The sequence below is a fragment of the Erpetoichthys calabaricus genome, chromosome 17 (assembly GCF_900747795.2).
Source record: "Erpetoichthys calabaricus chromosome 17, fErpCal1.3, whole genome shotgun sequence".
NCBI classification, from domain to species: domain Eukaryota; kingdom Metazoa; phylum Chordata; class Cladistia; order Polypteriformes; family Polypteridae; genus Erpetoichthys; species Erpetoichthys calabaricus.
The window spans coordinates 13029106-13043250 of record NC_041410.2 but is presented as its reverse complement, the minus strand read 5'-3'; the positions used below and the strand labels follow the sequence as shown (position 1 = coordinate 13043250).

At 40.6% G+C, this 14145-nt stretch overlaps 1 protein-coding gene across 8 annotated transcripts in view; it reads left to right on the top strand.

Annotated features, from left to right (window-relative positions):
- The window catches only part of sema6dl (sema domain, transmembrane domain (TM), and cytoplasmic domain, (semaphorin) 6D, like), a 480425-nt gene that overhangs the window by 454546 nt on the left and 11734 nt on the right, over positions 1 to 14145 (top strand). For all 8 annotated transcript variants that reach the window (XM_051920673.1, XM_051920672.1, XM_051920671.1 and 5 more), the window contains 7 exons: positions 4580 to 4668; positions 5347 to 5564; positions 5683 to 5814; positions 6078 to 6233; positions 6330 to 6503; positions 6655 to 6795; positions 6896 to 6973. In XM_051920673.1, coding sequence (XP_051776633.1) covers positions 4580 to 4668; positions 5347 to 5564; positions 5683 to 5814; positions 6078 to 6233; positions 6330 to 6503; positions 6655 to 6795; positions 6896 to 6973 — 988 coding nt within the window. The remainder of the gene's footprint in view (positions 1 to 4579; positions 4669 to 5346; positions 5565 to 5682; positions 5815 to 6077; positions 6234 to 6329; positions 6504 to 6654; positions 6796 to 6895; positions 6974 to 14145) is intronic.

Here is a 14145-nt window from a genome sequence, read left to right as displayed (position 1 = left end):
TCATTTAGTCCTCCAAACCTCCAGGACATTGGGAAAACCAATTTAGTTGATGTGTAACATTTACTGATGCATTTTGTATAAACAGATTTATAGATGTCACCTCACCAAGAAGCGTCAAGATTAGGGGGACATATGGGAAGTACTGAATGTTTGCACCACTCTCTTAGTCTTGAATTAAAAAGGCATGGCATTGTGGTGTAGTGGTTAAGGCTTTGGACTTCAAACCCTGAGGTTATGGGTTCAGATCCTACAACTGACACTGTGTGACCACCAGGAAGTTACTTGACCTGCCTGTGCCCCAATTAGGAAAACAAAAGAAATGGAACCAATTATATCAGGAATGTTGTAAGTCACCTTGGAGCTAAATAATTAAATGTAATTAATTACAAGCAGCAAGAATTCTAGATGGACTGCATAGATGGGCACATCATTGGTTTAAACCGAGAAAACCACATTTTATACCAAGGTGGGCAAAGTCAGTCCTGGAGGGCCACAGTGGTTGCAGGTTTTTGTTCCAACTCAGTTGCTTAATTATTAATTTCATTAAACCAAATAGTGCATGATAAGTACACACAGGTGTAAATGGAAACAAGCTAAATTGAGGACTGCTGGTTTATTTTGTCATTTGAATCTTATTGCTAATAAGAGAATCGAGAAAATCGAGAATACAGCTGTTTACGCCTAAAATAAGCAATAAAGGTTCAAAATCCTAACGAGTCACACAACTAAAATGAAGCAGAAGTGTCACTTGAGCAATAAGGGCTTCTTATTAAGCAATTGGGTTGGAACAAAAACCTGCGGCCCTCCAGAAATAACTTTGCCCACCCCTGTGTTATACAGTGATTACCGAACTTTTATGTGCCCCACACCCCTAGAAAATGTTTGATTTATGTTTGCACCCATTACATAAATGATATCACATTTGAAGATGAAGACATCAAATTTCTCATTTTTGAACTACACATTGAATCACATACAGTACTGCGGGTGAAAAAAATGAACTGAAAAAACAAATAAGCTTTTAACTTAGTGCATAAAATTTAAATATGAATTGAGCAATTTACCTTTATAAATCTCAATAATGTTGTAATTGTGTCCCCGTGAAGCTTAGGCAGTCAATTAACAAACCGGTGATTGAGGTATATCCTGCAAAGCATCAAGTGCCGCCAAGAAATGACACATGCTCAATAATCGAGGGGTTTGGGTGATTGGAGACCTCCGTGAAGCATCGGGTGCCAGTGCGCCACTAACCAATGAAACACACTCAGTGAGTTTTGTCCCCCAATAACACCTGCACTGCAGTTCAAAACTAGATTGGCTGCACAGTTCAAACTGCTGCGCTGCTGTCAGGATTGCCAGCAGGAGAGATGGGCTGAGTTTAAGCAACAGGTGTTGCATCCAATTCAGTGCCCCTTGTCTCCACCACTGGCAAAAACGTCAATCAGATTTTGAAAGTAATGATGTTTCATGATAAGAGCTTGCATAGAAATCAATGCAAGATCCAAATTCAGTTAGTTCTCTTAAAAAAAGTTATGTTTCCCAGTAGAAAGAAAACCAGGAGAATGTGCATTTCTACAGCTCATTCATAAGTAACAATTGCCAGTGCAATGCTTGTTTATTTTCATATCACAGAACAGAAGCAACAACTAAAAAATGACCTACAAGTGATGGCACACTGCAAGACTCCAAGTGCACCACCATAAAGATGGACAATTCAACTCTCATATTTGGCAATTTATGGTGCAGCCTTCCTCTTTGTCGCATCCCCTGAAATGCCATCTCACACACCCTGGCATTGGGTTGGGAACCTCTGGTTTAAATTGCGAAATGTTTAAAACGGAGTGTCATAATCTGTTCTTAATTTATATAAATGCTTCAGATAAAAATGTATTAGCAAGTTGGCTATGTTTACAGGAGCCAGAGATAAGCAGATATTACAGATTATTATGATTAGGTATTACAGATTCCATAATCACTACAGATAGTTTTAAATTGATCATTCATTTGTTACACTCACCTATTTAAATACATTGTCGTGGGTGGACAGAATCCAAATTTAGGCATTATGACATTTAACATAATGAAACGTGAATTTGCATACAGGAAGAAAAGCATATAACAGCATAAGAATGGCAGGGAGCTAATTTAAAAACTTTGACAAAATAAGAGTTGATATAGGAAAAGCGTAGGTGCAAATGACAGACTATGTGTGCCGCACTGATAGCTGCCAAACTGTGATGCACACTCCTCCAGTTTGTATTTTAAACATGGAAGAGGGGGCATCAAGATAATTACGGAAGAATTAGGTTTTACTGTATGTCCTTGTAAGAGTTAGGGAAACACCCTGATGACAAAAGTGGACTTGTCTTTGTAAAAGTGGCGTAAGTGGAGTAATACACACCGGCATTGAGGTGTGTGGTATTTCTGATGTTAATTTTTGGCATCCAAGGGAAAATTATAGTAGGTGCATGGGTAGAATCATAACTGTCATGAAGGAATATGTATTGTTTTGGTAATTAGCAGTGCTTTTATGACCATTACAAAAATAATAAACACATCACATGAGAGAGAAAGGAGGGCCAGAAACGTGTGTGAGGAATATCCAGGATATGTATGAGGGAGTGAGGACTTGAGTTCCAAGCAGTGTTGGGGTAACAGACAAGATCTCAGTTTGAGGAGGTCTGCACCAGGGGTCTCCTTACTTGTTTGATCTGGTGGTGGATGTGTTGAGTCCTGTAATAGATGAACAGTTCCCCCCTGGCACAGGCTCTTTACTGATGACTTTGTGTTGTGTGGCACCAGAAAAGAGGAAGTGAAGTGGAATTTGGAAAATGGAGAAGGGCTTTGGAAAAATAGAGGATTGAAGATAAATAGGAAGAAGACAGAAGATCTGAGGTTTAATGACGATCAGCATTCAGAAGTTAGCCTGCAAAGAAAGCTATTGAAAAGAGTGGGTACAGTTACAGTAAATATCTAGGATCAGTGGTAGCACAAGATGGAAAACTAGATGCAGGATTCAATTGTATAGAGTTATGTTATTTTATTTTGTATCCGATACATCTTCCTGTTTTCAGTGGGCTAGTTCTTGAAAGATGTTATAGCACAACAGATCAGCAATGAATGCCATTTTGTCAACCAAGATTGCGGATAATACAAACCTTTAATGACAACTTTGCTTTCTAAAAATATTTCTCTGGTTTACAACTCTTGATCTGTACGTTCAACTTCAGGATTTGCTTATTGTTTTGATTTTGGCATTTCTGATCCTTTCGTTCCATTTTTTTCAGCCCTTGCTTTGTTTCTTGACTCCCACTCATCTTCTCATCTTCTGGTCATTGTATATTTTCCTGCTAGTCCTCGTTAGTGTAACAGTATTGAGTCTCTTTGTTTTTGCCTTGTTTTTGTTCTTGTTTGGTTTCTTTGGTTTTGACCCTGCATTCTTATTAAGGAACTGCCTTCTGATTTTTGGATTTAGTTGGTAATTTTTACTAATTTTGTTACTACCTTGCTTCTTTTTTATTTTTGATTAAAAACTTTTACGTCAGAGTAGCGGTTTCACACATTCCTTCTCCCCCTTTTTGTGAGCATTTATGAGACTTTTATTATTTAAAAGCCCCATTTTGGGCCTGCGTAGGCCAAAGCCTACCTTTTTAAAGACATTATTTAATCATTTTATTTCAAGAAAGTAACATACTATACAATCAATCAAATGAAATTTGCAGGACTTATGCAACTAATAACGTCAAAATCTAACAAACTAGAATTCAACCCCACCTTTGAGTAGAGGCTAAGCTACCTATGCTGATACCTAATCCAAGGACAGGTCTGTCCTTATTGTTTCTAGGGGCCTACTCCCATTTTTCTGTTTTATTGTGGCAGATATTATAACTGATCTAAACTTTTAAAGGGAATAAATTAATTAAGGTGGACGACTCTAACATGGTGCATTGGGTAGTTTTGCTGTCTCACAATTCCTGCACCCCAATTCAGTTCCAAAGTCAAGTCGTGCGTATGCAGACTCTTCAGTTTGCATATATTATTTTTTGAGGATCCGCTGTAGAGTTTAGTTCTAACTGCACAGAGATTTTCATATTAGATAGATAGATAGATAGATAGATAGATAGATAGATAGATAGATAGATAGATAGATAGATAGATAGATAGATAGATAGAACTTTATTTCTTAGGTTTATGGGTAACTATACATTGACCAGCTACAGTATAAGTATGCAGGTCATTGCAGAGGCAGTTCTCATTTTTATCCGTCAGCCTCATAATGGAGAAGGCAGTTTCAGTTAATGGGTGAATACATAAGGCTGGTATACAGTAAGCTGTTCTCTCAAAGCTAGGGGGCACAAACGGAAGCTGGCTAAAGATGATTTTCACAGAAACGTTAGAAATAGTTGTTCGCACAGAGGGCTTGCGCACACTTAAAATGAAGTTACCTAGCAGTGTACCTAAAATTAGAACCTTGTGAACCTTCAGATCCCAAAATGATATCATAGTCAGATTTTATAACTAAGAATTAACAAGCTATGCTGTGTCCCTTCAATTTTTTTATGTTTTTGATTTTTTCCAGAGCCACACTTCCTGCATGCAGTGGAATATGGAAACTATGTATATTTCTTCTTCAGAGAAATTGCCATTGAGCACACCAATCTAGGGAAGGTATGTTTAAAAACAAAACAAAAAAAAAACAAGTACCCTAAAAATGCCCCCTTTTTCTTCCTTTCATGTGTAATGTGCGCATTTATCATCCATGGCTGAACTTGAAAGCTTTTTGTGGCTTCATATTTTGTCTACTGCTCCCTCCCTGAAGGAATTTTACTTGCAGTCTGCTTGTCTCTAAACTCATCTGAGATTTATCAACACTTGGATGCCCCCACCCACCAACCTCATTCCCCACCCGAAAGGTTTTAAGCGCTCTCCCTAAAGCCGCCAGTTAATAAATATTTCAGTCACACTAATGCAGTGCGTGATACCTGGGCTATACAGAAGATTTGCCATAGTAAATTATTAAGCTTCATACTCATGCTTAATTAAAGACTTTAAATCTCACAATTTTGTGTGTGTTTGCTTGTTTTTTGGTTATTTACTAGGCCCCACAACAAAAAAAAAAAAATAAAAAACATCCTTTTGATTGTACATAGTGTTTTGTAAACCACCCAATGCTTCCATTTTCCATTTCCAAAAGACTAACTGGCTCAACAGAAACCTGTGAAGTGCAAGTCTGTTTTACATTGCCTTGTGTACGCGCAGAATGGATTTGTAATTTATAATTTAAACCACAAGCATGTTTGTCTGAGAGCTGAATTTTCATGATTTTTTGTTCATCTATTATTTCAGGCAGTCTATTCCCGAGTAGCACGCATTTGTAAAAACGACATAGGTGGGTCGCAGCGAGTGCTGGAAAAACACTGGACCTCGTTCCTGAAAGCCCGTCTGAACTGCTCGGTCCCTGGAGATTCATTTTTCTACTTTGACGTCTTGCAGTCCATCACGGACATCATTGATATTAACGGCGCTCCGACTGTGGTTGGAGTGTTCACCACACAACTCAACAGGTGGGCAACATGCTGAGCTAACGTGGCTGCTGTTGCCAGTTCCATTTGCCAGTAGCATGGCTAGTGTTGCCATTTCCATTTTTGCATCCCTCGATTATCGTTGCTCTGTCTTTTGCAGCATTCCTGGATCGGCTGTGTGTGCCTTCAGTATGAACGACATTGAAAAAGTGTTCAGCAGTAGATTCAAAGAGCAAAAGACTCCCGATTCTGTTTGGACTGCTGTTCCTGAAGACAAAGTGCCAAAGCCGAGGTAGATATTCCTGAGATGTGACGCAGTATCATTGCTAATCTAAATAATTAATTTGCAATCATTAGGTATGATGCATATTTAAACTTGTATCTTACAATGCATGCCATATGCTCTGCTGCATTTGTTTGCAGACCTGGGGTCTATTTTCAACATTGGGATGATCGGTTTTAATAAACGACTGACCTATTGTCCCCCTAAGCAACGTAGGCCACCCCACCCCCAATCGGAGTTCAAGTAATAAAACTCTATTGTGTTTCTTTTAGGCCTGGCTGCTGTGCAGGGCATGGTCTGGCAGAGACTTACAAAACCTCTATTGAGTTTCCTGATGAAACCCTAGCCTTCATCAAATCCCACCCTTTGATGGATTCTGCCATTCCTTCAGTCCGAGAGGAGCCCTGGTTCACAAAGACTCGTGTCAGGTACTGCGTCTTGTTGAAGCAAAGGGCTTCTCTGATCTCCCTCCTATCACACCAGTCATCGAGACAATTAACAATATGCTTTTCTGTTGCCCATAGGTACAGGCTCACCGCCATCACAGTGGACAATTCAGCAGGCCCTTATCAGAACTACACCGTCATGTTTATCGGCTCCGAAGCTGGCATAGTCCTCAAAGTTCTGGCAAAGACTGCATCCTTTTCGTTGAACGACAGCGTTTTCCTGGAAGCAATTGACGCCTTTAACCCTGCAAAGTACGTTATATTTTCTTCACCACTTTACTTGTTGAACAGTTAAAACAATGTTGTACTTATTTAATTAAATTCATTTGCTTTTACTTTTACGTGGATGGAATAACTCTGGTGGCAATTGCTTTAATAGCTTTGTTTTTTGATTTGACACCAGGTGTATATCAAACAGCGAGGATGACCGCAGGATCATGTCGCTGCAGCTGGACAAAGAAAACCATGCTTTGTTTGTTGCCTTTTCTAGCTGTGTCATCAGGATGCCATTAAGTCGATGTGAACGCCACGGCTCTTGTCAGAAGTGAGTACCCTTTGGTTGAGTTTTTGTGCATAATGAAAATTAGTCTGTGTCTACTATTACTCCTACAATGAATACTTCTCTTTAATTTCCTCCTGGACAGGTCTTGTATTGCATGTCGTGATCCATACTGCGGATGGATGATAAATGGCTCATGTGAAAAAGTACCTGTTGGAGCATTGTAAGCATATTTACTTTTTTTATGTATTTATTTTATTGTATTTTTAAAAGCCTGAATATTACATGGCATGCTGGCATATTACAATATGGCATGCTAGTCAGTCAAACAAGTAACAACAACTTAACAGATACAGCCATCTACTTCCAAACGAATACAAAGCAAGTATTCTTTTTTGTAAATGTATTTTCTGTTTCTCCCCATTATATTTTAAAAATCATAATCATATTTCTGGGATGAAGTTAGCACTAGTTTTAGATATCAATCACTGCATTTACATGTGCTTTATTAACAGGAACCTGGCTTGTAAAGTGCCAAGTGAACCCTTATTCTGGTTAGTGAAACCAGATTAATGGTTTCTGAGAAATCAGGTTAACACACGTGGATTTCTCGGCGACTCCATTTGAACCCTTAACCAGGTTACAATTAAGGATTTTGTCATTTGCGCATGTCCATTGCAATCTGTTTGCCTGCTTAGCTTCACACACACTTTCTTTTGGCAGCCAAAGGTAGAAACATCCACATGATACACTTGCAAAGGCAAATGCTTTGGGACAATCACTTTATTTATCCTCCTGGCTGAAATACGGCCATGACTCGGTTAACAACGTTGTGAGTAACGGCGTTGCGTTTTAACGACAGAGCTTCTTTAGAGATATGATAAATTAAATTGAATAGTGTTGAAACGCTGTCATAACCGGTTGTATTACAGTATTAATATTGCTATTAATGTAGTGATATTACTGCACTTCAGTAATTATTATTAATTTATGTGATGTACAGTATGTATCATGCTAATGTCAGGTTAATTTACTAGACGTTAGGTTAGCTTATGTCAGGTCAGGTGTATACTTGACGCATCACAGTGGCAAAAGTGATGCAAAGGTATGTTTTCCGATGCTTCTGAGCAGATCATCAGTGATGTTACCTGGGTCATCGAGTGTTTTGAGTCTTTCAGCATTAGGCACACACGCCCAGGTGACCCAGCCATGGTTGGTCAGACCAGAACTTGTAATCATGGAGCACTTGATTCTCCCCATTGGCCTCTTCTCTTGATGTAAAGCCATCAAGAGGCTCTTTCTACTGCTCCCGTGATGCTCTTAATGACTCTCTTCCTCCTTTCTTTGGTGATGCTAAGTGCACTGAAGGCTCTATAGAGTGGTTGGCCTACAAAGACCCTGCATCCAACCTCGGTGGACATTGCCTTCCAGCCATGATTACAGCAGTCCTATATATACTTAGCCCTCTTTCTCTTGTGGTCCTTCTTCCATGGAGCTACCACATCCAAAAGAATGCTGCTCTTCGATGCTTCTAAGACAAGAAGTTGAGGTGATGTGTTCTCTAAAACTACAGAGAGCTGTCACTCCCAAGCAGTGGCCAGGACTCCCATTGGCTTCTTATTTCTTGCTGTCAGCTGCACTTCAGCTTTCACTGAGTTGCACGTGTTCATCTGCAAGGTTAAATGTTCTCTTTGTCTGCTCTTAATTTCCACGCAGATATCTTCTGCAATGGGTTTCAGCACCTGATTGTGCCACCTGGTGTACCGACCTTGCTCTATGGCCTTTTAGGCTTCAGCTCAAGATGTGCTCCAGTGGTCCTCTGTGTGGATAAACTGGAGACTCCACTGTGCCCCAGTTAAAAGAGTCCAGTGAAATATTTACTTGCATATGCTACTCAACATGCAACACGTTGCCTTTCTCTGGTGCCATGATCAGTGAGAACTACCACCTTACTTCTATCTGTGAGATGCAGTCAAAATGAAATGGACTTTGTATGGTGACCTACAAAAAGACAATAATGGCAGAGAAAATGGTACCAGGGTGTTAGTATGTTTTCCATCCATTAGCTTAGTGAATCAAGTGCACTTAAAATACTTAAGATAATTTTATGGAAGATGGTGAATCGTTGACAGTGAATTATGGAGAGGATGCTTTTCATGTATCTGAGAAGAAGATGACTGGCATTGTCGAGGTAGATTATAGAGATTATGCATAGTGAACACAGAAAGAACTGTGCGCTTGATGTAAAATTTGCCAAAAATGTTTAAAAAGACTTGAGACACTCCAACTCGTGCTTCGGAGGGCACATGGTGGGTTATAATGGATAAGTTCAGTCCGCATTCCCCCCTCCTGGCCTTTCCAATATAAGTGCCTTCATATCTAAAGTGCATGCTGGGAAGTCGAATAAAGCCCATGTCACATTAGACGACCTTTAAACCAATTTTCATCCGCAGCCTTTACTTACATAATCTTAGCCAATTGGAGGCAGTTGGCAGTGCGTTGCCATGAAGACAATCATCTAACGTGACATGCCCAAGTAGTCTGTGATTGGCTACAATAAAATCAAACAGATTTTCCTTAGTCGGAGGGGCAGGCTTTATACACAGGAGGACTGACAATCAATGAATGCTCACCTGGAAGTACAATGCATAGAATGTAGTGACGAGGAATAAGAAACCTCACAAATACAAAAGAGGCTCATCTGTGTGATGTTTTGTGTTTTATATACTGAAATAAAATGGAAAAAAGAAACAGAGGGCTAAGACTGTGGCTGAACACAGCACAGCGAACCCTTCACACAGCGCTGGTACAGCATCAGGCATCATGGGGTTTGTAGACGTTACTAACAGAAGAGAAGCTCGACTGTCTAGTATCTTGAATTTTACAAACTATGACAAAACTGTGAAAAAAAGAAATAAATGGTAGAGATTGCTGCTGGAACCACCACAGCGGTTAACACTTCATACAGCATGCACTCTGTCAGGCAGCACGCTATTAGCTGTGAGAAAAAGGAGTGAGCACAACTACGCTACTCAGTCAATAAATATGACATGGGCTGTGATTTTCAGTCATCTAATCTGACATGGTGCAGGAACTGTGATCTGACATGCCCCATGACAAAAAGTCACGTAACATGACATTGGCTTAAGAAGCAGTAACAATCCCTAACCCAAATATCTCTGGTGTCACATCCCACAGGCTGGAGGAGTAGCTTAGCAATGTAGTGGTGACACCAAATGCCACAGCAGGATACATAGAAAAGAAAGAGAATGAGGGGGGCTCAGTAAAGGTTCACAGTAATTACCAAGCTTTTGTTTCCGAGCAAAATTACGGACAAATGTCGTAGTGAAGATTGTGAACTAAAGTAACTCTGCTTAAGTGACAATAAAGACCCTATAAACCTATAATGACCCTATAAAGTAACCAGTCTTCAGCCTGGATTTAAATGGTGAGATGATGGACAATCCCTTAAACGAGCAGACAGTTCAATCGACAGCTTTTGGGGTCTCACAGCTAAAGCTTGGCCTCCAGCAGCAGTTTTATTAATGCTGTTTTCCATGTGTTTTTATAATTGGAGCACAGACATGCCCAAAGCAACACAGAGGAACAGAAGCTGAATTTTCAGTCCAGAGCCCTAGACACCAGGGGCTCACAAAGCCGGTTTTGAACTTTTTACTTCTCAGTCAGAGTTTACCAATGTGGATTATTATTACTGCTTATTTGGCAGATGCTCTTATCTCAGCTGGCAACCTTGTGGTTTAAAGTCCAATATTTTAGCCACTGGAGGATTGCACACCCTTTCAAGAAGAAACATGATGAAATATTGGGATAGTGTAGCAACTGAGACACTGAATGGTCTCATCCTGTAATTTTAACATTTGGTTTTGACAATAAAAAAACAATTTGTGTGAGTAAAAGGGACAGTGGCACAGTGGTAATTATGCCAGGTGATTATAAAAACATTAATGGATAAATAACCTGGCATATAGATTAGTGGAGCAAAACCTCATTTGGTAGTGAAGGTAACCATAGTGACACAAATGCCACCATGGCCACTAGGGGATGCAGCATCCGCTGAAACTTCACACAGTTGTGGAGGCGATGATGACAAAAGCGTAAGCCATAACAAGTGGCTGCAACTATAGGGTCGCATCTGTCACCTCCAGTACCTCAGCCACCAGAGTTCAGCATGTGCTTCTTGATTCAGAATTAATTTGTGTGACAGCAGGCATCACTGCACCATTACACATCTCATCAGGTATGCTGGATCCCCTCCAGAAAATGAGGTCACACGCACCGGCCCCAGTGGCCTCCCCCCTGCTAGGGATATCAAATTATTAACTGCAACATTTGTGTCCTCTGGGCTGCCATAAGGTGGGCGAGTTTTCCTTTCTATTCTACACTATTTATTTGTAAGCGGCAAGTTTAATGAATTTATTTAGCTTTACACACATTATATGTCTGTGAATTTTTCTGTTCGATGACAGATAGATAGATAGATAGATAGATAGATAGATAGATAGATAGATAGATAGATAGATAGATAGATAGATAGTGTGAAAGCTAGGGGGCACCACTGAGCCCCAAACACAAACATACAGCACAGTCCTGGGTTCAAATAAAAGGGGGGCGGGTTATTACAAAAACACCTTTCTGTTCAACAATTCAACAAGTGTTCCTTCTTCTATGTCTTTCTCCACACTGCTACTCCTCCAAGGCGAGTGTTGCCTGTCACCACACCCGGCTCCAACTTGCCTGGACGAGGCTGTGCTGTCTCTTTTATGGAAGACCCGGGAGTACTCCCGGTACCAGGGCATCACCCATTGGAAGCACTTCTGGGCCACAATGAAGTCCTAAATAGTAGGGAGTGTAACTCCCTTCAGCACCCCCCCCCAGCAGTACCCATAGACCCAAGCAGGGCTGCGCTACCAGACTACAATTCCTGGTATTCCATGCCTGTGTCTGAACGGGTACCGATATCCAAGGCTGCTGCCATCTTGCGTACAGAAGGAGACAATAAGTAGGACTTATTGCTCTCCCAAGTCCTTCCATCTTATGGGTGCCCCATCTGGGTAAGGGCCCCAAACCAATTCCTGATAGATAGATAGATAGATAGATAGATAGATAGATAGATAGATAGATAGATAGATAGATAGATAGATAGATAGATAGATAGATAGATAGATAGATAGAGCGAGCTACAGGCTTTATTTTATCAGGTATTGTTGGTTAAAGACATCACATCTCTCTCCCTGTTTAATACGCACACACACACACACACGTATATATATATATATAGACAAGGGGTGTTCAAATATAAGCAGGAATATATCAGCTACACTTTATTTATTGAAGACAATTAAACGACTTACACACTGTTTTAATATGCAGTCTCCTGTCACTGCAATACCCTTGTTCCAGTGCTCAGGAAGCTTCTAAATCCCTAATGAACAGAAGTCTTGTGACTGCATGTTGACCCATTCTTGCACAGCGCCAATAACCTTCTCATTCGACTTGAATTTCTTCCCTCCTAAAAATTCCTTAAGTGGACCGAATAGAGGACAGTCGCTCTCTGAATGACTTGCACCAATCATACAGTATAGACTGACAGAGACACTCATCCCGAAACTGATTTTTAAGTCTTGAATAAATCTGAGATGAAATGACTCCTTCATTTGTCAAATACTATGCACCTCCTGCTCCGGCACGTTGATTAAAACTGACAGGAAGGGGGGAAAGAGCAGCTAACACTACTAACGGCAAGTTCAGAGATGCATGTATTTGTCCTATGAGTCGTATCTGCCTTGCACTCTTTATAAGAACAGAGCCTGAAAATTCCTGCTTATAATTGAACGGCCCTCGTGTGTGTATATATATATATATATATATATATATATATATATATATATATACACAGTGTGTGTATGTATGTATGTATGTATGTATATATATATATATATATATATACATATATATATATATATAGTGACGAACGGTTGGGTCCCATGCCCGGCCTGGACGCTGCTTATGTTCTGGGGGAGCAACCATGGACAGCCCAATACCTCCCCTGGGACGCTTGGTGGCAGCTTCCCTGGCCGACGGTGATTCCCCAACCTCCTGCAGGGCTCCATGGAAGATGGAGTCCTCCACAGCCTGGTTGGGGGCTGTCTGGTTTCAACAGCCCGGCTGGACGAATCTTCAGCCCCACCCAGAAGTGCAAATAGGACCAGGTGGTCAAGCACCTGGAACGCTTCCGGGTGGGCTATAAAAAGGGCCAGCCACCACCACTCAACAGCCAGAGTCGTGAGGAGGAGGACTAAGCTAGAGGAGGAGTGGTGGTAAAAGGAGAAGAGTGTTTTGTTGGTGTTGTTTAAGTGCTGTATGGACTGTGTATTTCCTGTGGGTCACGGGGAAGACGTGCGCCCACGGGTGAAGAAAAATGAAATCTTTGTTATTTCGTACGTGCCTCTGTGTCGGGTCAGGCGCCTATATAGCGCCTCTGTTACAATATATAAATACATACTGTATATATACACACATATATATTACAATAACAAAGACAGTGAGAAGTTTTGGGGCACCCGTAGGCAAACCCCATATAATTGTTGTCGCAAAAAAAGAGAAATAAAAAAATGCAGACAGAGCATTGAGTTGCATCTTTTCAGACAGGAATCTGGATACGACTACCAAAGATAGATAGATAGATAGATAGATAGATAGATAGATAGATAGATAGATAGATAGATAGATAGATAGATAGATAGATAGATAGATAGATAGATAGATAGATAGATAGATAGATAGATAGATAGTTTATTAATCCCAAGGGGAAATTCACATACTCCAGCAGCAGCATACTGATACAAAAAACAATATTAAATTAAAGATTGATAACAATGCAGGTAAAAACAGACAATAACTTTGTATAATGTTAACGTTTACCCTCCCGGGTGGAATTGAAGAGTCGCATAGATTAGGGGAGGAACGATCTCCTCAGTCTGTCAGTGGAGCAGGACAGTGACAGTAGTCTGTCGCTGAAGCTGCTCTTCTGTCTGGAGATGATCCTGTTTAGTGGATGCAGTGGGTCTAGAAACATAATTCTTACAGCACCACTGGCTCTGTTCAAGTGGGAGAGGATTCAAAGATGTCGGTTCTTCTAGCTAAGACCATTTCCATCTGGAAGATGGTATGCCGGAAGTGACGTCAGAAGTGAGAAAGCCGTCGATCTACCGGTCTGTAGAAAGAGAGACAGAGAAGGTGTTATCATAGAGTGCCAACCCCTGAGAATTTCCATCACCAGAGCCCTCAACTGTCCCTCTATGTGCACACGCATGACAATATATATGTGTGTGTGTGTGTTCCTGTGCTTATTTTATATGGAATCTTTCATACTGT